The sequence below is a fragment of the Gopherus flavomarginatus genome, chromosome 5, assembly GCF_025201925.1.
Source record: "Gopherus flavomarginatus isolate rGopFla2 chromosome 5, rGopFla2.mat.asm, whole genome shotgun sequence".
Lineage (NCBI taxonomy): Eukaryota > Metazoa > Chordata > Testudines > Testudinidae > Gopherus > Gopherus flavomarginatus.
Window position 1 is genome coordinate 117,837,586 of NC_066621.1, and position 24,818 is coordinate 117,862,403.

Sequence of the window (24,818 nt, forward strand, 5' to 3'; positions counted from 1 at the left end):
GCCAAGAGATTAGAAGGGATTCCTTTGCCAGCTGGCATCTGGATTTCCCCGTCTATCTAGCCAGGCATTTACAGCATGTCCATCAGTACATTATTGTAGTCACAGTGTACTCCCTCACTCATCTTTCAGTAGGGAAAGCACCAGCACACACAATAATAAGTGTGTGCTGCAAGGCAGGGCAGAGCTACTAGTTTCATCACAAGTGACTACAGGTCAAGGAGACCTGAAAAAAAATGAAAGGGATAAAGTTAGTCAGTGAGTGGGAAGGGCTCTTTTATCAGAGCCGGTGTTCCTTCGCTGCAGGATCCTGGCCAAAAGGGCAGCCAACCACTAGTTGCCAGCTAACCATCTAGATTTTTTTTCATGTCTCATTAAAATGCCTGGAATTCTGTGTTGGGGCAGTACCACAATGAGGTGAGCAGCAGCTGCCTGCATTTTGGAGGAGGAGGATCAAACTGGGACCTGATGGAAGAACTACACCTAAAGGAGAAGAGGCCCACACGGAAGCTTGGCTGGTGATGAGTACAGGCTACCAGCACTGAGTTGTTGGGGATGAGGCAACATGTCCTATGGTCCTAAGAACATGACTAGGAGTGACTTTGGCTGTCTGAGTCAGAGGGTCTGTGTGTGCATGATGCTATTGGATTGGGTCTATTTATGGGTCCCACTCTTTCTAGAAGTATCCAAGTGCAGGAGATAGTGTAGCTGTATCTGGAATACCATGCCCTCTCTTTGTGGGAACTCTAGGTGAGAGCAGTGGGTGCTATATCTTGCCTTGGGCAGGTCTCTGAGGCTGTACAGTAGAACTGGGTGGCTAGGTTTGGCAAGCTGAAGCTGCCTGAATGTGTCTATGGGACAATTTCTTTGGTATTTATGTATGTGCGCAAGTCCATGTTTGGAAAACGATATATGTCTATGTGCCCATTTGTGACAGGCTGTGACTCTACTTGTTTTCTCACTTGGCAGACTGCAGACACAGCATATCCAACCAACCATGTGAAGTTGTTAAGCCACAGTGACTGTAGTGTACACTGTGGCAGGCTATCTGTAAGTGCGTTGCCCTATGTGTTGGACTCCATCCATTTTTATTTATTTATTTATTTATTGCATTGACGGGGAGGTTGTGTCTGCCTGATGGCACCTGGTGGAGGTGACTGCATATCCGAGGGCCTAGCTGGGATGTGGCACATACAGAACTGATACCATTTGGGTGGACTGCATGGGTCTTGACCTGGCCTTCAGGCTGAGTGTTTTATTTGGAAATGGGAAGAAGAGGAGCTTTCTGGCATGATCTCATCTTGTGAGTTTCTAGCTAGCCATCGTGCTCAGTGAGAATGGGACAAGTGGTTCTGAGTGGGGGGCAGATCTCGCAGTCACCCTAGCCTATGTTGCAGCTAGAACAGAATTCTGATATGATAAAACCTCTACTCCTTCAGCAAATATTGCCTCTGGTCAGAAAATTCCATTTCCCCAAAAAATATTTATTTTTTTACAATGGTTTTAAGATTAATATTGTTTTGAAACCTTGGCAGGTGAGCCTGGGCTAGGTCCCTGTGCAGGAGAGATGCAGAATTCCTTAAGGCACCTCATGCACCACAACAAACACAGGGTCCTTTGGGGGAACAACCCAAGACTGGATGGGTCCAAATCTAGGTACCCACAGGAGCGACGGTACCTGCACTGACACAAAAACCATCTAGTAGGACCTCCAGGAGGGGAGAGGAGCTGCATGGCAAGGAAATGGAGACATCAAGCCTTCTGTGAATGGAGTTAGCACACCCTTCCCTTCTCTTCTCAGATCAGCCCATCCTGAGCAGCTTGAATGTGGGGCTTGTGATTTGGATTTAGACCTCAGTATTCAGGAGCTACAGAATGGACCTTTGTGATTTGCAGGATACAGTGTAAGTTGTGGGACTCCTGCATCCCAACTCTGAGGCAGCAAGAGCCTGAGTGTGTCTCTCAGATCCCCTTCTTGGTGAACTTTATTTTTTTTTTAAACTTATTTGTTCCTTCATAAAGAAATCCTGATTCTTCAGGACAGAGAGAGGGCTGGAGTCCCAGGATATCTGGAGCCAGAACAGGAAGGATTGTCCAGCCTCCCTTCCTCCTTTCCAACACGCTCATCACACTTTCCTGCTTCCCATTCTCAGCTATCCCCTGCCTCCAAACACTGTGCAGTTTATCCATTCAGTGCCCCTCTCTTCCCCACCAAATGTCCAGCCATTCTGAAAAGTGTCGTCTTCACATCACCAAAGTGACTCTCAGAGAGAAGTACATGGAGCCACCAAGACAGATAAATGTTCCAAAAGGGATCCCCAAAGTGGGTGATATGTCCTGAACTGCAGGGTTAGAAGCCCAGGCCTTAGTGTGCTCAGGTCTCTGGCCCCCTTGTTCCCTTCATGTTACTCTGGGAGCCGGAGAGTAGGTGGTAACAGTTTCTCTCTTAGCTTTGGGTAGGGCTGGGTGCCTTTCAGCTGCACTTGCAGGATTTCACCACCATGTTGGAGAGCTGCTCCACTTTGGGGGTCCTCCCAACATAATACAGGATGGTGAGGGACTCCAGGTCCTGGGGGACACAGCAGGGTGAGGCAGACGCCTCTGGATTCAGCGTGTGATACAGGCCCAGCACCTGCAGAAACAAAACACATGTAGGAACTAGGTTGGAGATGCCTGAGGCTACTGGGGATACCATATGATGCTTTTCCACTCCAGTGGGATCAGCAGAGCTGGTCTCTCGGCATTTATATCACTCAACACTATAGTACTTGACTGACTGGCAGGGACACTCTCCAGTAGGTTTGCCCCAAAATAGGGCCTGTCTTTGAATGTTTCTAATCTGCCCAGCCTTGAATGAGCCTTTATTATTGATTGCCAAGTCCATTTGCTTTGATAATTAAAACAAGTGGTCTATGGAGCACAAATGCAGCCTGAGTAACAACTAACCCCTCTTCGCAGCTGGGCATTGGCATGGCTCATGGTGTCAAAATTTATGCTTTTAACAAAGCAGGGTGTAACTAGCCTGGAGCCAGGTTGTGCTGAGCTCCATAAAAAGCAGCTGAAAAAATCAGTGTTGTTGATTTCAGCCAACTTCTCCCGATAGTACTGGATTTAATCCAGCCTTCTCAAGTATCCTTGATTCCCTCCCAGCTTTGAACCATCTGATGCGCTCGCTCCACTCCATCCTCCAAGTCATTACAATATAGTATTGGTGCCAGAACAGAGTCCTGTGGGACCCCACTGGATTCCTCCTCCCAGCTGGCCCTGAACCACTGATGATTATACTCTCTAGTCACATAACTGTCTTATAGCAATTGCCATGTTTCTCCTCAAAGGTGGCTGCATTTCAGTGGTGGGTGACTTCTACATTTACAAGGTGAAAATCTACTCTTACTTGCCCCAGTCCGGTCCCATTGACTGCTCTGGAGTTGGCCCTATTTTAAATGAAAGGAAAGTTTGGCCCATAATCTAAGTCAGAGGTGGCCCGGGGGCCACATCCAGCGCTTCAGATGTTTTAATCTGGCCCTAGAGCTCCCGCCAGAGAGAGGGGTCTGGGGCTTGCGCCACTCACTTGCTCCAGCTGGGGAGCAGGGTCAGGGGGTTGTCCCACTCTGTGCATGTCGTGGCTCTGCATGGCTCCTGGAAGCAGCAGCATGGCTCCCCTCTGGCTCCTATGCATAGGGGCAGCCAGGGGGCTCCATATGCTGCCCCCACCCAAAGCATAGCCCCCACAGCTCCCATTGGCTGGGAACCACAGCTAATGGGAGCTGCAGGGGTGGCACCTGCGGATGGGGGAGCAATGCAGAGCCGCCTGACCATGCCTCCAGGTAGGAGCCAGTGGAGGGACATGCCACTTGAGGCAAGCCCTGCCTGGAGCCTGCACCCCTGGCCCCCTACCTCAGCCTTGATCCCTCTCCCACCCTCCAAACCCCTCAGTCCTAGCCCAGAGAACCCTTCTGCACCCCCAATCCCTCAGCCCCACCCCAGAGCCCGCACGCCCAGCCAGAGCCCGCACCCCAACCCCCTGCCCCAGCCTGGAGTCCCCTCCCACACCCTGAACTCATTTCTGGCCCCACCTGAGACCCCACACCCCAACCCCCAATTTCATAAGCATTCATGGCCTGCCATACAATTTCCATACCCAGATGTAGCCCTCGTGCCAAAAAGTTTGCCCATCCCTGGTCTAAGTGGTTTGTGATCCTTGGGGTTGTACAGTGCTATGGAAACGTCCTATTTTATTATATAGATCCATCTAATCCCCATTTCTTTAGCTTCCCTCTGGGATATCCCCCTCCCCGAAATGCTGTACACTCCCTGAGACAGAAGTGAAGTTGGCTCAAAGTGATTATTTGTAAAGAATCTGTTTCTCACAGTATTTGCCCCTAGGCACTGCTGACAAACTGCCAGACTAGATCACCATTCTAACAGTGAAGGTTTTATAATTAATCTTGTTGCTCACTAATTTCCTGCTTTTTTCACTGTTCCTTCAAAAATAGGAACCAGCCCAAATTCCCCTTACATTTACACTGATTCAGCCCAACTGACTTCCAGAAAGCTGCCTAACAGAACGTGCCCCCCTCTACACACACTTGCCCTTTTCCTGTGCCCTGGGAAGGAGATCTCATCCCCATGGAGCCATTGGTCCCACCCACCCTCTACCCTGCTTCCAGCATTTGTTCTCTAGTCATTTCCTTGGTTCCAGTACTCCCACTGCTGCTAGCCCTTCAGCTCAGTCAGGCCTTGCTGATGTGCATATGCTCAAGTCAGCATGACAGTTTTAACCTGCTTCCTGAGATCCCTCCCTTACCCACTTAGCTATCATTGCATTGAGTATCCTGTTACCAGTGGCATTTTTAATGAAGCTTGAAGCAAAGTAGCTAGTGAGCAATTCTGCCTTCTCTCTGTCTTGCTGCCATTTCCCCTCCCTAGGCAAGAGCAACCTCTGCATTCCTATTTCTTTTCTTCCCTTTTGCAGGCTCAGCAGGGCACGGGAGTCTTTGCCACTAAGTCTGCACCATCCTCATGCACACAGCCCCAGCATGTCTCCCTTTTCTTGTAGATATTTAACCTTTAGGACTCTGGCCAGTCCCAAGGAGATGTTCCTCTCAAGGACTGACCATGTCCTAGGGTCATCATGAGTGGGTTACCTAGAAGGGTAACCCACTAGTGACCTAGAGGCATTAGCCTTCTGCAGATTTTATATGTGGATCATCCTGCTTAGTGGACTTCTCCCACAGCCCATGCAGGTGTCCTGCAGTGAGGAAAGGTACCTCTGCAGAGAGGGAAATTTCCCATGTAACCACTTTCTCCTGCTCCATGCAACTATCACAGCTTTTTTATGGATTTGCTCCTCTCCACAATGCACAGTGGGGGGGAATATATAGTCCTATCTACACCCAGAATCACTTCACCCACCACTGGAATGCAGAGCATCCACTTCACCCATCACTGGGGTATTAGGCAGCAGCTGTTTACAAGTGCCCAGCAGTGTTCGGTGACAGTTTACAACAGAAAGTGCAGAAGAATCCTATATCCAGTGGAAACTGCAGGAGGCGCTTAGGAAGCAGAATGTAATTACTGGAGTTGAAACTTGACTCGAGCATTTGGATTAACACCCCATCCATTACACACACACCCCCGATGCTGCCAAAAAAAAGTACCCGGGGATCTTTAATGCCCACAGGTGGTCAGCACGGCTGTTTAAAATCTCATTTCACAGACAGCCACACGAAGCTTCTGAACAGTGGGCTGCGGCATGGGTTTAGTACTGACTCCAAAGGAAGACTGCCCCCACCTGAACCACCCTCACCATTGCCTGCAGCACCCTGAGGTTTCCTGGCACTGGCCTAGCTTGCCCCTACTTCGCTTGGGAGAGTGAAATAGATCAACCCCAAGGAGGTTAAAGCTGCAAGCCACAAGCAGCCACCACCATTAGAAGCCCCTGTCAGTATCAAATGCCTGTCATACCGTGCTGTGGGTTGTGTCTGCGCTGCGGAGGTATGGGCAAGGGCCTGAGCAGAAGTTGGCGAAGTAGCCCTTGGGCTCATGGACCCATTTCCAACCCAGGTCCTGTCGAAAGTCGATGTAGAGAGGACGCACACAGCAGTTCTCCTCCATGTTCCTGCCACAAAACATTGGCACAGAGTGAATCCAAGGACATAGGAGAGATGGGAGCATCTGCCCCTCCCCAACATGGCTCAATAGTTTCATGCCCCATTGAAGGATATAGTCTTTTGAGCAGAAGGAGCTATTATCTCCAATGCCTGCTCTGACTGCATGACTTGGCCCAGTGCTATGGAAAGTGCCTCTGGGAGAAACAGAGTTTTGGGTGACCATGCTGCTTGGCTACAACAAACAGAGCTGGGAGTAGCAAGAGAGAGGGAAGTCTGCAAATATGGCAGTGCTCAACTTCTACCACCAGGGACACTCCCATCAAGGTGTCGGGAAGGGAAAGAGAAAGAGCCTGGATACATATGAAAATTCCTTTTAAAATCAGAAGTGGAACATCAGAAACAAATCATAATGCCCAAGAGTGGACACACAATGTTCAGCAAGCCCCAGCCTTGGTTGGATGACATGGCAAGTTCCAGCTCAGACTGATACCAGAAAAAAACATCAGCTGTCCCAGAACAGGTGATCCTGCTGCTGCTTGACTGAGGGGGAAGGATAACATCATGAGTAGGTGGGGTCCTTGCTTACCGGAAGCAGTAATTGGTGTCTAGAGCTCGTTTCTTCCTGTAGCCTCCCAGAGCTGGACTCTCAAGCCGATGGGGGGGTAACATCATCAAAATCAGGTGGGGGTTGTGAAGGCCCCTCTGCTTCTTCAGTCGCCCCAAGTCCCCACGCCCATGGTCATCTTCACTGTCGATGCCTGAGGACAGAAAAAGGCACCCTCCTGTAAAGGGTTAGCCTCAAAGTAGAAATGGGGAGTGTATGGACCAAGGAAGGTGTGGAGAAGAGACCCCAGAAGACCTTTCAGCGACCTGAACAGGACTGTGTAATGCTTGCTTCCACTCCTAATCTAGAGAGAAGGGGACTCAATCTCTCTATTTCATTCACTCCTGGACTTCTTCCCAGACTGCTCCCAAACTGGACCCTTACTTGGCCAGTGTGAATTTGGTTGCCACTGGCCTGAAATAGAGGCTTTTGGGCCACTTGTTTTACTATTTGCAAACTGCTGGTCAGGCTGTTAATCAGTCCCCCTCTCTCTTGGCTTAAGTCCCAGGACAGGCAGAAAGATGAATGGTTTAACAATGTCAGATCACTGGCACTCTGCAGAAATAGCCTCAGAAATCGAGCTGGTGGGGGCTAGTGGCTACAGCCCAGGGCTCAGAGCCAAGAGATTCCTAGTTCTTAACCCAGCCAAGCCACTGTCTCTCTGTGCCACCTCAAGCAGTATGTCCAACTCCTGGTGCTTCAGCCACCCTATCTGGAAACCAGAGTGAAAAACAGAATCTCATGAGAAATCTGAGAATTCAGCAGAGTCAAATTTCCCAGAGAGAGGTTACAACACAAAATTACCCCTTTCTGTACACATCCATCCAAGCACACATATATATATATGCTCATGCATGCACTTACTGGCACACACACTGATCTAAACACAGAATTCATGCAGTGAAACAATCCATATGCAAACCCATATCTATAATCACTACATGTACATGTATCAGAGGGGTAGCCATGTTAGTCTGGATCTGTAAAAAGCGATAAAGAGTCCTGTGGCACCTTGTAGACTAACAGACATTTGGAGCATAAGCTTTCGTGAGTGAATACCCACTTCATCAGATGCATGTCTGACGAAGTGGGTATTCACCCACGAAAGCTTATGCTCCAAAACGTCTGTTAGTCTATAAGGTGCCACAGGACTCTTTGTCGCTTTTTATATGTACATGGAGTTCCCTGGGTGTAAAATACTCAAACATTCAGATCAAGCTGGAGATTCAGTTCTTCTGCAGCTGCTCCATGCTCCCCTCTCCCATAAGGCTCCCCCAACCCTTGTCCCTTGTCACCTTTGAACTTGACCTCCAGCACCTCGTTAAAGTTTTCCAAGATGTCTCCATTGGGCTGAAAGGTGTGACATGGACAATGGATGCTGATCTCCAAACCCAGATTGGACTCTGCAGAGGAAGAGGTGACCCCATGAGAAACACATTCTAGCTATATGAACTGTCCTCCAACTTATGAAGAGAGTCCCAGGGAGGTCAGAAACCCCATAGCTCCTAGGATCTGGGCTCAGCTCAAGGACTGCTGGATGACATGGGAGGTGGGGACCAGCTATCATCTTAAAAAAGAGAATAAGAAGGCTTCACTTGTACCAACAGCCATGCCCTTGTTAAAAGGAAACTTCTCCTGAGGGGAGAAGGACATTTATGGCTAGATTTTCTAAAGTACTTAGCACCTAACAGCATCTGTTTTCTTCAGTGAGTGCTATTAGAATCTGAACCCTTTGTATTCAAATCTGGCCCTGAGTGTTTATGTTGTCAGTTTTCCTCCCCATCACTGCTCCATTAACAGGCCTCCATCTACTGCTGGAGGAAGAGACCTGAAGTCAAGTGAGTTTGACATGAATAAATGTTTCACTGGGAGCATTTTGCCGAGCCCTGATCAGCACAGCAGCTGCATCCTCCTGTTTTTGTTGATTTTCCATCTAAGCCACACAGATTTTCCTGAAGTAATGTGTTTCTTCATATTAACGAACACTTCCTGAGACCTGCCATACTGTGTGCTCACAAGAGAGGTTCTCATGGTAGCAGGAATCTGTTGACACTAGATTCTTACAGAAGCTTCTATTCTATGTCTTTGTATGAATGGAAATGGCTGGCTATCTATGGTATTGCTAAGGTACCTGTCACCTTGATATCTAAGCACCATACACTTTATGACCACTTGCATTTCACAGTATCAGCCAGCAGGACTGCCCAAAGCTAAGTGTGATACAGGCACTGAACTCAGGCCATTAAGGACAGAAGTTGGACTGCTTTAAAATAGGAGGAGCCAACAAACTCACGGCTCATTCTTCCCAAGACTGGCTTCATGCCAAGTGCCTGCATTCCAGCCTTCAGTGACAGCCAGGTTCCAGCTGTGAGGGTAATCCAGCTGTGACTCATGATACCTGTGATCCAACTATGAGGAGTACTGAGAGTTACCCCATAACTGTTTGCTGGCTCTGCTGAATGGTAGCAGAGGCAAAACTATTAATATGTTCTCAGTCACCTTTGTACACTGTAATGCTGTGGCCTGTATCTAGCTAGATGTGTCAGACAAATGCATTAGACTGAAAGCCTCTGGTATTCCCTCATCTTTACACCTGTGAGACTTTAAACAGGCATGAGAATCAGGATTCTTGGTCCCACCACATTGTCTGCAGTTCTAAGAGAGCTCAGGCTCTTGAAGAGTAGGAAAATTTGCAGCTATCATGTCCTGCCTCGGACTGAGGGAACTACCCTTTGCTAGAGGGAGATCAGGTTTTCCTCTCTACATTATCTGAAGGAATGGCACTGGTGGCTCCCCGAGTGAACCAGACCCTCCACCCAGGCCCCTCTGAGACAGCAAGACCCCTACCTCTGCGCAGGAGCCACTCACGCACAGTCTCAGTGACATCGAAGGACAGCCACTCTGCAGAGCCCCTCGTCTGCACATTCCTGCCATTGAGGTAGCGCTGCTTTGCTATGTGTTCGTCAGGCCGGAGGATCTGTGTGGGGAGGAGACACAAAGGGAATCAGCCAGTGCAGCATGGCTGGGGAGCAGAGGTACCACACATTCTCTGTTTCCCCACCAGGGTTAGGTTTGTTATAAACTAATCCAGGAGGAGTGTGCCAGGCAGGGACAGACTGGGAATGGCCCCATCTTTCCTTCAGGAATACTCTGTCACAGGTGAGAGTGATACCAACGCTCTGTGCACAAACTGGAGCATTGCATGAGGCCTTTACAAAGCATCCTGCTCTTAAGAGGTCTGGCCAGACCTTCTCCTGCTGTGTCCCAGTGGCAGGAGAGGGTTGAGGGAGTGCCATCCTAGGCTGAAGAAGCGCCGGGTTCAATTCCTGCTCTCATCATCATCCTGTGTGACCTTGGGCATGCCCCTTAGTTTCTCTGTGCCTCAGTTCCATCTGTAAAATGAGGATAATAGCACTTACCCGCCTCACGGGTGTCTTGTGAGGATAAATTCATTAAAAATTGTGAAGTTCTCAGATGCTGTGGTGATGGGGGCCATGTAAGTACAATAAATAGGGGTGTAACTCCAGAGAGACATGGAACACTGGAATACTGCAGCAGATGGGAACCTCTAGGAAAGGGCATCATGCCAGGATACCCAGGGTATCTGAGAATGAGTGAGCAGGAAAAGAGACAGCAAAGACCCAGGGGAGAGAAGGACCTGAAACGGTCAGGCTGAGGTGACTGCCTATGCTGGGGGAATTAAGAGGGTTTTAGCCCTTTCCTGGCCCCCGCCTTTGCACACCCTAGCTCTGTTTAGCCCTGAGAGCCACAGGCAAGCTACCCCCTCCTCCTGCCCCCAGTGCATGGAGGTGGGGGAGAGACACTCACCTGGAAGAGCTCGATGCGCTGCTCACTGCGTTTAGAGCTCGGGTTGGGCACTCGCAGCACCCGGAATTCAGCCCGGAACAGACTGGTGCTGTTCTTCTCTGCTGAGGACACGTTGAAGCGGAACACGTTGGAGGTGATGCTCTTGGGGCAGATGCCCAACTCATCTAGGAGACAGAGAAGGAGGCTGAGAGCCAAGGGCCAGAGTAGGAGGGCCTGGGCAGAACAGACAGGTAACCTTGTGAGCGGCAGTGGGTTGGCAAGGGGCATTCTGAACACAGCCTGCCATTCGAACTTCTGCCATGTTTCCACTGCAATCTGACTGTCCTGGCTGAAGAAAACAGATGGGGGCAAATTCTCCACCCAACCCTGCTCTAAACCAGGGATTTTTCTGCAAAATTTTCCCAATGATGCTACCATTGTTTCAGCTTAACCAGCCACAGCAATAGAGAGCCCCACGTAGACCAGTCACCAGCATTTTTTATTCCATGTCATCTGACCCAGCTCAGAGCAGGTCTAATCACACAGGTTTAAAATGCCAGTGGCCATGCAATCCTCATCTGCACTAACGCTCCCACCAAGGGAGTTGAACAACATTTTTCTGGAGTAGACAAGGCTTCATGAACACAAGTCCCACCCCACTAAAGGCAAGCAAGTACCTCTGGATTTACATCACCATTTCTGAGCACAGGACATGGTCCAGTTGTCTTTGAACCTTAGTTTCTTAAAAATTCTCCTTAGAAAAAACTATTTGGATATGGCACTGTCTCCTGGAATGAAAACTGGCCAGAGACCACAAAGCATGAGGCAAGGAGGGGACTTTGGGGGTGTTGTCTAGTGGGATCTGTACGGCTTGGCAATAAGTCAATCTTCATTGATGGACTGGATGAAGGACTGACATCTGATACTAGCCGCAGACACCAGCAAGGACAGAGAAATAATCCCAAGGGACCTAGAGAGATTAGACAAATGGACTGGAAATAACAGAACGGGGCAGCCTGCTGGGAGAAAGTACTCAGACCCCAGATACCCAACAGGAAGGGAAGGGAGGGGCCTGGAGAATGGATGTGGTATGAGACAGAGGCCCCACAGAATGAGCCTCACCTCACCTAACATATTCTACTGCCTCTGTTCTCCCCCTCCCCTTTCCTCTGCCCTGATTGCTCCTGTGCCCTAGGCTTACAAAACTGCCCAGCCATACCTGGGAGTGCAGCTCCCTGAATTCATGCTTCACCTTCATCCTGGGTACAGAACAGCCCTCATGACTTCCACCTCTGAAACCAGCATCACCCTGGCCCCTTCAGTCCCTACTCCTCTCTGCTCCCATATGCTGGTTTACTGCTAGCAGCATAGAGCATGCAGCTTCTCACGTGCTGCAGACCCAGCATAGTGAATGGGCCCTCAGTGGAGCCCTAAGCACTGCTCTATTATGTCATTTGATGTGACATTTGTGTTGGTCTTAAGAAAAGCACTATCCCATGTTCCTGCTGCAGTCCCAGCATGTGACGAACAGACAGGAGGCCCTGTTAATCCTGAAATAACACCCTGGTCTCAGACATTTCTCTTCACAGCACCATCAGCTTCCAAAGGAAACAGGTCGGCAGGCTCTGAAGAGGGGGGCTAGTGTTAAACCAGCACCTTGGAGAGATGACAAACCTATCCACAAATGGACATAAGCTCCCACCACAAGTTCCCAGGGCCAAATTCTGCTCAGCATGCCACTGGTTTAATCCAGTCACGACAAAGGCCCTTCTCTTGATTTACACCCAGACTCAGAGAGCAGGAGTGCAAGAGTTCATGGAGATTCACCCCCTGGATGCTCTGGCTTTCCAGCCAAGCCAAGGTGTAAGACAAAATGCTGCTCCCATTGAACTTGCTTGGGAGTTTTGCCATTGGCTTCTTTGGGAGCATGGTTGGAACAACTTCCCCATCAAGCAGGATTTATCTGATGCATTGCTCTCATCCAGGCGACTGATGCTTGGTGATTATCCCAGAAATGGTTCAGATCCCTACAGCAGCAGCAGACAGGACTGATCATACCCACAACTCAGCAGCAGACTGAGGAAATGCCGAGCCATGCTGTGGTAATGGGCAGGTAGTTTCTTGTAGCAAACCATGAGTTCTTAGTTTCACTCCACAGAAAGGTGCTGTATCTCCAATGACACATGAAATCAAGGCGTTGGCCCATATGCTCGTTAATAGTCCTAGGGCATATTAACAGGCACTTCCATTCTGCCCCTAGGACCACTCTGTGGGTTCCAGGTGGATACTGTCTTTCACTTCACTTCCTGTCCTAAACTGTTTTATAGTGTTGCTAGTCACTATTAGCCAGGTGGCACTTCCATTCCAGAAATGGCTGCCTGTCAGTGGTAGATGAAGTGATTCCTGTATCCATGTACATACTTTACCCTATGTGCAGTGCAGTTAAGGCTTAGTTAATAATGTGTATAACAGACCCTGAGATCCATAGCTAAAAAGTACTAGAGAAAGGTTATTGTTTCTATACCTTTTCCCTCTCCTGCTGTCACCACATCCTCTTCTTTCTGTCTGCCTAAGCTTTCTTTCTAGCCTTATCACCGTGTTATCTGAGCACTTCCCAAGTATTTACTGGTAGAAATAATCTTTCTTTCTTTCTTTTTTCAGCATGTAAGAGAAATAGCTTGTTTATAGTTGCTTCCGTTTACTATGTATGTGCTGTACAAAAACGGCTTTGTTGAGAGAAAGCTAAGCTGATGATTTCTGTGTTTCATTCTGAATGCAGTCAGTGCTCAGTCTTGTCTCTTGTGGTAGTCTGGGCCCAACTCCCATGAAATCTCTGTCTCCAACACTCATTAGCCTTGCCCACTTGCCTGTTTCATTGATCTGGTGGGATGGAGCTGTCACTGGAAGTCCTGGTCACAGAGGAAGAGGTGACTGACCTCTCAGGAAGTTAGAGCCAGCCCCACCAGAGGTGCAGAGAGGGAGTTTGAATATCAGGACAGAGACTTCAAACTGGACTCTGGGCTTGATCAGACACCAGCTCAGGGATCTACCTAAGCAGACAGGCATTTGGAACCAGCTACACCTGTTCCAGAATCTGGTGCTTCATTTGTAGATCATGTGAGTTGCAGTAACTGAGCCTGGAGATCATGAATGCATGGATATGGCCTGTGTCTGATAGGGTGGAGTGCCGGCTGATGGCCATTCATCACTGAATGGAGCGTTTTTTGCCCCATTGCATATTTGGGTGTCCAGCAGCACCAAGAAGCCCAAAAGGGCTCAGGGCTGTGAGATGACTCAACAATCTGAAAGCAGATGCCTTCGATAGTAGAGGATGTGATACAGAAAGCAAGTTTTTCAAAGTGCTTCCTTCTTCCAACCAATGTAACCTCAGCTTTGCCTGAGTCACTATTAGCTAGCTGCTCTTATCCAAGTGCTAATTTCAGGAAGGCTCTAAATGAGCTGGGAGATGGTGCTGTTTGTTTGATACAAAGGAGAAGTGGATCTGGGTATTGTCTGATGGCACTTCTGCCCATGTTGTCTCACCAGCTCCGCCAATGGCTCATATATATGTTGAATAATATGAGGGAGAGGATTTAGACTTTTGGGTCTCTGCAGTTGAGGGATTTGGATGTGGAGGGACAGTTGACCAAAGGACCCAGTGTGTTTGATATAACTGCACCCGTCTCCCAAGATGGCCTCTGTTTTGTGACATGAGGCCAGGCAAGATCACTCGCTGGCAGATATGAGTCTTTCTCTCTGAGACCATCCAGTCAGCACTCAAAATGTAGCTGGGTCTGAGTCACCTGAATCTCAGGAGACCCTGGATTCCTGGAGTAGAGGGACTTGGATAGGCAGAAGGGCATTATTCTGATTATTCTTTTAAGGTTGGTTCTTATAGGTTTTTGTCTCCAGATTTATGTGCTTTGGAGAGACAATGGCATCCTTCTCTTCTTTAATGAATCTCACCTCTATCACCACCCCAACTCTAATACAGCAGAGCCTCCAGACACACCCATGAGTTGGGAGTGTGGCAGCAGGATATTTGACTATCTTTGGCTGCTGCTCCCTCACCCCATATTCCCTGTGACCCTCACTCGTTTGTCCCCTTGAAATCCCATCTGTGCAGTACAGTGCAGATACAGGTAGCCTACATGCTGAATCCAGCTATCTGTGTATGTGAAGGAAAACACAGAAGGCATCATGCCTCCAACATCTGTCTCTCTCCTGCTTTCCCCAGGTAACTGTTGGTCTCTCTGTTGTCTCTCTCTTCTGGTCTCCAAAATAGGCTGCTTGCCTCAGGTGTGAGAAGTGGGTGACTCACACTTGCCATTTATTAATTGTGGCATATGGCTCTGAGTGCGGGCTGGGCTCTGACAATGGGATAATAGTAGTTTGGAGCTCCCTACAGCAGTGATTTTAAAACTTTTTTTTCTGGTGACCCAGTTGAAGAAAATAGTTGACGCCAGCAACCTAACGGAGCTGGGGATGAGGTGCTTGGGGTGTAGGAGGAGCACTGTGGACTGCGCTGCGCCCCAGAAGCGGCCAGCAGCAGGTCTGGCTTCTAGGTGGAGGCGTGCAAGTGCTTGGGGCGGGGCAGTGCACGGAGCCCCATGGGCCTCCCACCTAGGAGCTGGACCTGCTGCTGGCCCCTTCCGAGGTGCAGTGCGGTGTCAGAACAGGTAGGGAGTAGCCTGCCTTAGCCAGGCAGCACTGCCAACGGGATTTTTAATGGCTCAGTCGGTGGTGCTGACGAGAGCCGCTGTGTCCCAGTGCCTTACATTCCGTTACCAGCACTGGGTCGCGAACCACAGTTTGAAAACCAGTGTTCTACAGGCTGCTTGGTGTGGATGGCAGAAGTGGGCAGAGCTGGGGAGAGGACTGTAGTGGCACCACTGTCCCTTTAGAAATAAATTAGGAGACTCTTTTAAGCCAATGGTATTCAGCTCCTCCCCCATGTACTGCTTGCAAGGCTGGGAATGGGATGGGAACAAGGACTGCCATTTGCCTAAACAGAAACAGTCTGTGTTTGGGAGGGTTTTGCTGATTACCTAAGACAGAAAACTCTGCTCTCTAGGGAAGTGAGACCTTCCTTGAGCAATGGCCACCTTCCCGTGCTGTGTGCTAGTGCCCTTGGTAGCACAGCAGAAAGAGCATTCCCTCAAGTGACTGAACAGCTCTGATCATGGATAGGGCCAGGAGCCTGCTTTTCTAACATGACCAGGTTCGCCCTGGTGCAAGCTCCCTCCTCAGCTTTCCCCATTGGCAAGTTGGTGTCCTGGAGAAGGATGAGGTCTCCAAGCCAGTGATTTGTTCAGCTGAAGGTTTGGAGTTAGGGAAGTTTTGAGCATGGGTATGTGTACGTGTGAGACTTGTCTGTATCAGCCCCTAAGATCCTTTACTGGAGTCAGACTGGCTTTTGGCTCAGAACTTGCTCTAAGATCACCATCTGAGAATGACAGAGTCAGGGGACAGTTGAACATTAGCCACTTTTGAAGACATTGGGCCAAATTCAACCCTAGTGTAAGTGGATTAAACTCCACTGACTTCAGTGGGGATGTGGCTGCTTAAACCAGGACTGAATTTGACACGTCTCCTCTGGCAGCTCAGTTCCCAAGATGTCTCTCTCCAGGACATACACTGGCCAGTCCCAGGAAGTCAGTTCAAATAACACTTTAAACCCAGTGTTCAGTCATGAGCTGGGCATTCTGGATCTGGATGGGGAAGGTTAAATAATTTTAGTGCTAATCAAAATAAGAGACTAGCAGAATAAGACACCTGGTAGTGATGGGGGACTTTAACTACCCAGACATCAGTTTGAAGAGTAGTATGGCAAAACACAACATTTCCAATAAGTTCTCGGAATGTATTAGTGATTGCACAACTGCAAACTATCCTGATTTAAAGGAAAGATAGGAAGAATAGTAAGAAGCCAATATGGATCCATCAGGAGCTCTTTAATGACCTGAAAATCAAAAAGGAATCCTACAAAAAGTGGAAACATGGATGGATTGCTAAGGGGGAGTACAAAAGAATAGCACAAGCATGTATGGAGAAAAATCAGAAAGGCTAAGGCACAAAATGAGTTACTCCTAGCAAGAGACATAGAAGAAAATAAGAAGAGGCTCTTTGAATGCAATAGGAGCAAGAAAAAGATAAGGGAAAGTGTAGGTCTTCTGTTTAAAGGGGAAGGAAGGCTAATAACTGATGACATCAAGACGGCAGAGGTGTTTATGCCTATTTTGCTTCAGTCTTCACTAAAAAGGTTAAAGGTGACCAAGTACTTAACACAATTAATATTAAACAACAAGGGGCGGGGGAATATGTTAAGAAATAGGGAAAGCACAGGTTAAAGAATATTTAGATAAGTCAGATGTATTAAAGTGGGCAGGGCCTGATGAAATTCACCCTAGGGTACTTAAGGAACTAGCTGAAGCAATCTCAGAACCGTTAGCAATTATCTTTGAGAACTCCTGGAGGATGGGTGAGATCCCAGAGGACTGGAAAAAGTACCTATCTTTAAAAGGAGGAACAAAGAGGAGCCAGGGAATTATAGACCTGTCAGCCTGACTTTTAATACCTGGAAAAATACTGGAATAAATGATTAATTAGTTTATAGGCACCTAGAGGATAATAGAGTTTCAAGGAACAGCCAGCATGGATTTGTCATCAAATCATGCCAAACACATCTAATTTCCTTTGACAAGGTTACTGGCCTCAAAGTGGATGTGGGGAACAAGTAGACATGATATATCTTGATTTTAATAAGGCTTTTGATACACTCCCACATGACACACTCATAAGCAAACTAGGGAAATGTGGGCCAGATAAAATGACTATAAGGTGGGTGCACAACTGGTTGAAAGACTATACTCAGAGAGCAGTTATCAATGGTTCACTATCAGACTGGGAGAACAAATCTAGCGGAGTACCACAGGGGTCAGTCCTGGGTCTCGTACTACTCAATATTTCCATGAATGACTTAGATGATGGAGTGGAGAGTATGCTTATAAAATATGCAGGTGACACCAAGTTGGGTGGGATTGCACGCACTTTGGAGGACAGGATTAGAATTCAAAACAGCCTTGACAAATTGGAGAATTTATCTGAAATCAACAAGATTAAATGCAATTTTAAAAAAGTACAAAGTACCACACTTAGGAAGGAAAAATTAAATGCACAGCTATAAAATGGGCATAACTGGCTAGATGGCTGTACTGCTGAAAAGGATCTGGGAGTGTATCTCAAGTTGAATATGAGTCAACAATGTGATACAGTTGTGAAAAAGCCTAATATCTTTCTGGGGTGTATTAACAAGAGTGTCATATGTAAGACATGGGCGGTAATTGTCCAGCTCTACTTGGCACTGGCTCAGCTGGAATTCTGTGTCCAATTCTGGGTGCCACTCTTTAGGAAAGATACGGACAACCGGAGAGTGTCCAGAGGACAGCAACACAAATTATAGGAGGTTTAGAAACCTGTCCTATGAGGAAAGGTTGAAAGAACTGGACATGTTTAGTCTTGAGAAAAGAAGACTATGGGGAGGCCCGATAACATCCTGCAAATAGGTTAAGGGCTGTTATAAATAGGAGGGGGATCAATTGTTCTCCATGTCCACTGAAGATAGGACAAAAAGTAATGCACTTAATCTGAAGCAAGAGAGATTTAGATTAGATATTAGTAGTTAAACTCTGGAATAGGCTTCTGTGGGAGGTTGTAGAATCCCCCTCATTGGAAGTTTTTGAGAACAGGTTGGACAAACACCTCTCAGGGATGGTCTAGGTTGACTTGGTTCTTCCCCAGCCCAGGGGACTGGACTTGATAACCTCTTGAGGTCCCTTCCAGCCCTATATTTCTATGATTCTGTGATTAAAAAGAGTCTGGCAGGTAGTGGCCCAGGAATGTGGCAACTTTCCCCCTCACCCCTTCTAATGCACCTGAGTCCTGGCCAGGGGCAGCTCCAGGCCCCAGCATGCCAAGCACGTGCTTGGGGCAGCAAGTCGCGGGGGGCACTCTGCCGGCGCCGCGAGGGCAGCAGGCAGGCTGCCCTTGGCGGCTTGCCTGCGGAGGGTCTGCTGGTCCTGCAGCTTCGGTGGACTGCGGGAGGTCCGCCGAAGCCGCAGGACCAGCAGACCCTCCACAGACAAACTGCCAGAGGCAGCCTGCCTGCCATGCTTGGGGCGGCAAAATCCCTAGAGCCGCCCCTGGTCCTGACCTGCACCACCCCCTGCTCTTCCATTCCTGCTCTCCCCCTGCCAAGGTGTACCAATGCACCTCAAATGCCAGCCTGTAGCAGGGTGGTCATCTGCTCCTGCCTTAAAAGGCTTAAAATAGCCTGGGGAGAGAGTTGTGGCAGGGAAGGAAAAGCTAGGCTGATTGGGGGAAGCAGCCACAGCTGGGGCCATGCCCCAATCAGGCCACAGCTGGCCCTATAAGAGGGCTGAGGGCCAGAGGCTGATAGACTCTCTCTAGCTTTGAGAGGAAGGGTCCTGAGAGAAGGTACCTTGAGTGGAGCAGGGCTTGGGGAAGGCCTAGGGAGCTGGGGAGCTCTGGCCTAGAAACCCCCCAGGCTGCGGCCTAGTGGAAAGCCAATTAGGTACTAGGGTTGCAGGGGGCAGCCCACGGGTAGGCAAAGACAGCAAGTCCAAACCCCCCTTGCCTGTGATGAGTGGCTTTGACACTGCAGTCTGCCCCAGTGAGCGGGGGCTAGATGGTGACTGGCAGTAGCCCATGACTGAGGCAAGGTGGGGATAGATGGGGGTTCCCCTGGGTGGGGAGACCTTGAGACTGTGGGGGTATTGCTAGGGGGCAGCATCCCAAAGACAAAGGGCAGTGGGTCCTGGGAGGGACATGAGGGCCAGCAACAGCAGGACACCGGCCTGCAAAGGGTGCTCTGGAGGCTGGAAATGCTAATTCCTGGAGATGATCAGCAGGAGGTGCTGCAGGGGTGAGTCCTGCACCATCACACTCCAATTATTTTTTCTCATATTGCTCCTGCATTTGAACAGGCTCCTTCTTTCCTAGTACAAACCATCCTCCTTCTACCCCTCTAGAGATAGCATCCAAACCCTTTCCTTTTACCTCATCTTACCCTGCTGTGCTGTCTGACACTATTTTCATAGAATATTGGGATTGGAAGGGACCTCAGGAGGTAATCTAGTCCAACCCCCTGCTCAAAGGAGGACCAATCCCCAGAAAGATTTTTTTACCCCAGTTCCCTAAATGGCCCCCTCAGAGATTGAACTCGCAACCCTGAGTTTAGCAGGCCCATGCTCAAACCACTGAGCTATCCCTCCCCCCAAACTATATTTGTCTATAGTGTGTCTGATTTTGACTGTAAGTAGCTCAGGACAGGGATCTGCCCTACCAACGTGTTTGCAGAGCACCATTAATGTCATTATAGTAAGATATAAATATTGTAATAAGTGGCTAACAGTCCTCCTTCCTGCCTTGCAGTCTCCCCTGCTCCTTGAGTCCTGGTGTCTCCTGAGAAGATAGCTAATCATATAACCATATGGCATACAGTCTGCTAGAGATTAAATGAAATTAGTTGCATTACCCCATTGTATCCCTTATTCCACTTCATCATGGTAAGAGTAATGTAAATCTGGCAGTATGGCTGCAATCTGAAACTGCCACCACTGAGACGCAGCTCCTTCAGTACAACAGTGCCAGGAACCTCTGGCACCAAAACAGCATCCCCAGTGCAATACTACAGCATCAGTGCACTGTGACATGATGGCATGTCCTCCATTGTCTTCCAGAACTGGGGAATCTCCAGCACTGACTGAATGGATTGCTCAGTGGCTACGTCCACTCAGCTTCCGAACCTGCAATCTGCTGAGGGTTTGTGTCTGCTCAGTCTCTAGGTCTCTATATCTGCACCTGAATCTGGTTACTGTCTGCATCTGTGTCTGCTCAGTGTCTTCTCTGCACTTGCTCAAGATCTGTTTTTCAGTGTCTCCTTGGTGTCTGTGTCCCATTGGGATCTCCTCTGCATCTGCATTTCCTCAACTTCTACTTTGGTGTCTGCTCTGCACCTACTCAGCATCTATGTGATCCTCTGTTCATTATCTGTCCCCTCAACATCTGTGTCTCCTCAGCATCCCCTCAGTGTCTGCATCTGTTCAGTATTTCCTCAGCATCTGGGTCTCTGCATGTATGCAGTGTCTTAATATCTGAATTTTCTCAGCATCTCCTCTGTCTCCCCTCAGTGGCTGAATCTCCTCAGCAGTTACATCTCCTCAGTTTCTGTCTCTCCTCAGCACCTGCTTTCTGTCTCCTCAGCATCTCCTCCATGTCTGTCTGCCTTCCTCAGCACCCATATCTTTGTCTTCTCTGCATCTGACCACACTCTGCACAGAGTGAATGGGTCAAATCCATCCCCGCTGTAACCACTGAAGCCAGCAGAGTTTTGCCACAGATGAATTTGGCCTGATGCCTGGGACTCTGTTGTCCACGTGTCAGACACTCTTAGATTTCTGCCACTAGTCCTCGGGGGTAAATTCAGCCTACAAGCCTCAAACTCTTTCCTCTTCTTCCTCCCCCACCCCCATCTTTTTTCCTTTCCTTTCTTCTTTCTCCTCTACTCTCCTGTATGTCTCTTTCCTCCCTTCCCCTCTCCTTCAGGATCTCAGGGCTTCAGACATTGGCTGGGCTTGCTATTCCCTGGCTAGAGTCTGGGCTGATGTTATTCCAAGACACTGAAAAGCCTGCCCTGTTGCTAATGCTCAAACTCCTCCACCTGCTGCGGGGCTGCTCTCCAGCTAGCGCTTGGCCTTTTTTTTTTTTAAATAGTTTTAAAAATTAATCTTTTTTTTTTTCCAGACCCCTGTCTTGTCTCATTTCCCCACACACACACATTTCCCCACACACACACTGCTTCTCTCCAAGCTCCCCTACACACTCTTTCTGCAACTCTTCCCACCCCCGTTCTGTCCAATGACTTTCTACAGTCCCGCAATACCCACACTTGCTGCCCCCTATCCCCATAAGCAGTAATTTCAGAGCCCAGGAGGACACCTAGTGGTAGGAAGGGGGTTCCCAGAATTCTGTCTGCCCTCAGACTGAGGGTTTCTGTCTGTGCAGTCTCTCAGCATTAGCCAAACTTCCTTCCCTTGTACTGCGCTTTGAAAATCTTTGTTGTAAACACGAGTCACATTCACTGAACATGTATTTTCAAAGACATGCAAAAACAAATGGATCTCAACTTCCCCATATGAGCAAATACACACACCAAGAAACACTGCACATTCCAACACACTGACTCTTCCCAAGCATGTACAAACACACAAAGATGTGCACATCTCACACCCACTCAGGTATACTGCAAGACACAGAAACAAACATATGTCACTCCATCCTCACACAGGCCTGAAACACACAAGTACTTTTATCTCACCAGTAAGAAATGTAGATACCTATCTCAGACACACACACTGGTGGTTCTCACACATACATGTACACACCTACTTGCACAAATGCATGTGTGCACACAGATATAACATATGCAGATGCAGACTGACAATGTATCATATAGTGTGTATATATACACACACACACACACACAAATAGGCCTCTGCCCACACTTTCACCTTTGTAGACATCTTTATGACCATATGCACATGCATACAAACCCACACCTATGTATTGTCAAGCACACACTTTACAGCCAATGTGGTGTGGCTCAATCTCCTTTTTGTTGCTTTTTTCAGGTGACTGCTATGACCATCACTTTTCTCTTTGTTAGAGGTGGTTCAGGCCAAAGCAGATGTGGCCACAATTATCCAGAAATCTGCCTCCTAGCTTGGAATGACCATCAGGGTCTGTGAATGCCCCCACCAGGAAACTTCGTCCCTTCCCGATGGAAGTCCTGAGTATTCTTTCTGCATTCTCATTCCTCCGTCCCAACCCAAAGGCTTGGGTGTGCTTTCCTTCTTCCCCTTACTCCCTCCGCCCTTTTCCTCCCATGTCTAAGAAGCCCATAGGCAGCCTTGCCTCTCAGCTTCATGCAGTTAGTGCCTCCTGCCCAGCCTTGGATTCCTCCCAGGATGATGCCCTGAAAATAGGGTGACCAGATGTCCTGATTTTATCGGGACAATCCTGATTTTTGGGTCTTTTTCTTATATAGACTCCTATTACCCCCCACCCCTGTCCTGATTTTTCACATTTGCTGTCTGATCACCCTACCTGAAGGCCAGAGCAGAGGATGACAGGAAACTTACTGTGCTCAGGGAGACCTTGGATCATGTCAAATTTGTGGATCTCCTTGGCGTAGTAGGCGGACTCGAGACTGTCTTGAGCGCAGCTCTCCTCCTTTTCCTCCTCCATCTCCTCCAGCAGCTCCCTGGTGCTGTTATATAGGGCCAGGATCTGGTAGGGCACATGAGCTGGTCCCACTGTCTCGGGGGGGCTTGTGAGCCTCAGTTTGCTCAGGATCTGCCCCCTAATGGCCTCCACCCTCTTCTTCTTGATGTGGTCAAGGTCTAGGCTGGTGCAAGAGGAGAGCGAGAGGCTGACGGTGGCAAAGCTCAGCAGGCAGAGGACCACCAGAGCCCGTTGCAAGTGCATCTTCATGTGCGAGAGTAAAGAGGGGGCCACAGCGGAGAGAGACCCCAGAGGAAGCGCAAGTGGGCTAGGGAGACCAGGCAGGGCTTTCGGTGCAGCCTCCCCAGATCCTGCAGACTGAGGCTTGGCAAGAAGGTGCATGAACTCACAGCGCTGTGAGCGATTCAGGACTTCCAGGAAGCGCTGGCAACACTTAGGAAGGAGAAACAGGCTCTGTGCCTCGGCGAGCCGGGATCCTTCTCCATGTGTGCAAGCAGGACCCGCTGAGCCAGGGCTCCAGGCAGACCAGGGCAGGGGAGGGGGGCTGCGCACGAAGCGCACTGCCAGGAACAACAGCAGCGACGCTGAAGCTCGACTGTGCCGCGGGGCAGGCTGGCAGCTCGAGGCAGGTCCCTGGAGCAGCGACCTGCGGCGCACGTGTCGGGCAGGGCAGGGCAGCCCCCCGGGGCCGGGCAGGCGCGGGCTCGGCACTTGTTGCGGGCACGCACCATCCACGCGCTGCCCTTAGCTCACATCCCCTCGGGGGGCAGGGTGGGGTTTGTCATTCGCTGCCGCTTGGCTCCATTGGCTGCTGACTCGGGGCTGGGCGCAATTAAGCGACGGCCGGGCTGCACATCCCTCTGGCGCCTCCGCGGGAATCCAGGTGGGAGCCTGGGGCAGCCCTGCCCCTCGCCCCTCTCCTAGGCGCTCTGCTGGCGGTATCCCCCAGCGCGCAGCCGGAGCCCGGTGCTCCGAGTCCCTTTCGCTCGCCCTCCCCGGCCCCGGGGCCCCCTCGCTCTCTCACACACACTGACTCTCTATTCCTCTCCGCTGAAATTTTATACCTCCCTCCCATGACGTCTGCGGGCCTGCAGAAGGGTGGGGGAGGGACCTGCCAGCCCAGCCTTCAGCTGCAAGCCGGCTTTAGTGCGTGCCACAGGCCGGCGCGGGGAAGGACGCGGTGGGCTCCCCTGCCCTCCGGGCTGTCTGGCGTGGGGCCCGTTTCCCACCCTGCCTTGGGGGGTGTCGGTGTTTTGCTCCCAGACACATTCTCCCCTTCGCACAGTCCCGCTCGCTCCCCTTCTCCCGCCAGCTCCCATTTCTTCCTCCTCGGCTCAGCCCGATCGCGTTGTTCCCGCTGCTCCGGTGAGCAGGGGTGTGGCGGGGAGTGGCAGCGGAGCAGCGCCACCCTTGTGCCTGGCCCTCCCGTCTCATTCCCTAGGGTGACCCTGGAGGGAGGGAAGCCACCGCCCAAGCCGGGCTGGCAGATCCCAAACTGGGACGTTGGCACATTCCTGGGCCTGTAACAAGAAGTCCCTGCTGCCCCGGGTCCCGCACTGCTTTCATCGTGCCCGGGGGCAGCTTCGCGGACAAGCTCGGCCCGCGCTCCCGGGGCTGGGTGCGGGTTTCGGGAAGGCCAATAGCGCTCTCTGGTGGGGAGCACATGCCGGTGGCGCGGCTCGTGGGCAGCCCGCTCACCCCCGCCATTCCCAGACTGGGCTCCTTGCAGCCCTCGCTGGTGGTCCGCAGAGAGCTGGCGGGTGACTTGATGCTGGCGCCTTCGCCGATTTCCAGCTGCTAAATTGCATTAAAAGAAGCTAAAAATACATGACATACTTTGCTGATGTGCTTTTTTCCATGTGAGCAATTGCTGGAGTTGCTGTAGGGATGGGATACAACGAGGGAAGGGAAGGGAAGGGACAGGAGGGGAGGATGGTGGTGGTGGAGGTGAGGGATGACAGGGCTGGGCAGGT

General features: G+C 49.9%; 1 protein-coding gene across 2 annotated transcripts; it reads right to left on the reverse strand.

The window, feature by feature from the left end:
* Positions 1–1,468: 1,468 nt before the first annotated feature.
* Positions 1,469–24,383, reverse strand: TGFB3 (transforming growth factor beta 3). Of its 2 annotated transcripts, XM_050955741.1 has the most exons (7): positions 22,743–24,382; positions 10,543–10,706; positions 9,562–9,691; positions 8,010–8,117; positions 6,697–6,868; positions 5,965–6,118; positions 1,469–2,629 (listed from the first exon to the last, which is right to left on the reverse strand). In XM_050955741.1, exons 1-7 carry the CDS (start codon positions 23,224–23,226, stop codon positions 2,471–2,473), a joined length of 1,371 nt encoding a protein of 456 aa, XP_050811698.1. In that variant the 5' UTR covers positions 23,227–24,382; the 3' UTR covers positions 1,469–2,470. The 2 variants fall into 2 exon arrangements, with proteins under 2 accessions (XP_050811698.1, XP_050811699.1); XM_050955742.1 differs by lacking the exon at positions 5,965–6,118 and having other exon boundaries at positions 2,513–2,629; positions 22,743–24,383.
* Between the last annotated feature and the right edge of the window lie 435 nt (positions 24,384–24,818).

Coding starts and splice junctions, on each gene's coding strand:
- TGFB3 (XM_050955741.1), bottom strand. CDS start 23,226: ATGCACCTTCTTGCCAAGCCTCAGTCTGCAGGATCTGGGGAGGCTGCA. Junction 10,707..22,742: donor CCAAGGTCTCCCTGAGCACA/GTAAGTTTCCTG, acceptor TCTGTCTCCTAG/ATGAGTTGGGCATCTGCCCC. Junction 9,692..10,542: donor AGCGCATCGAGCTCTTCCAG/GTGAGTGTCTCT, acceptor CTCCCCACACAG/ATCCTCCGGCCTGACGAACA.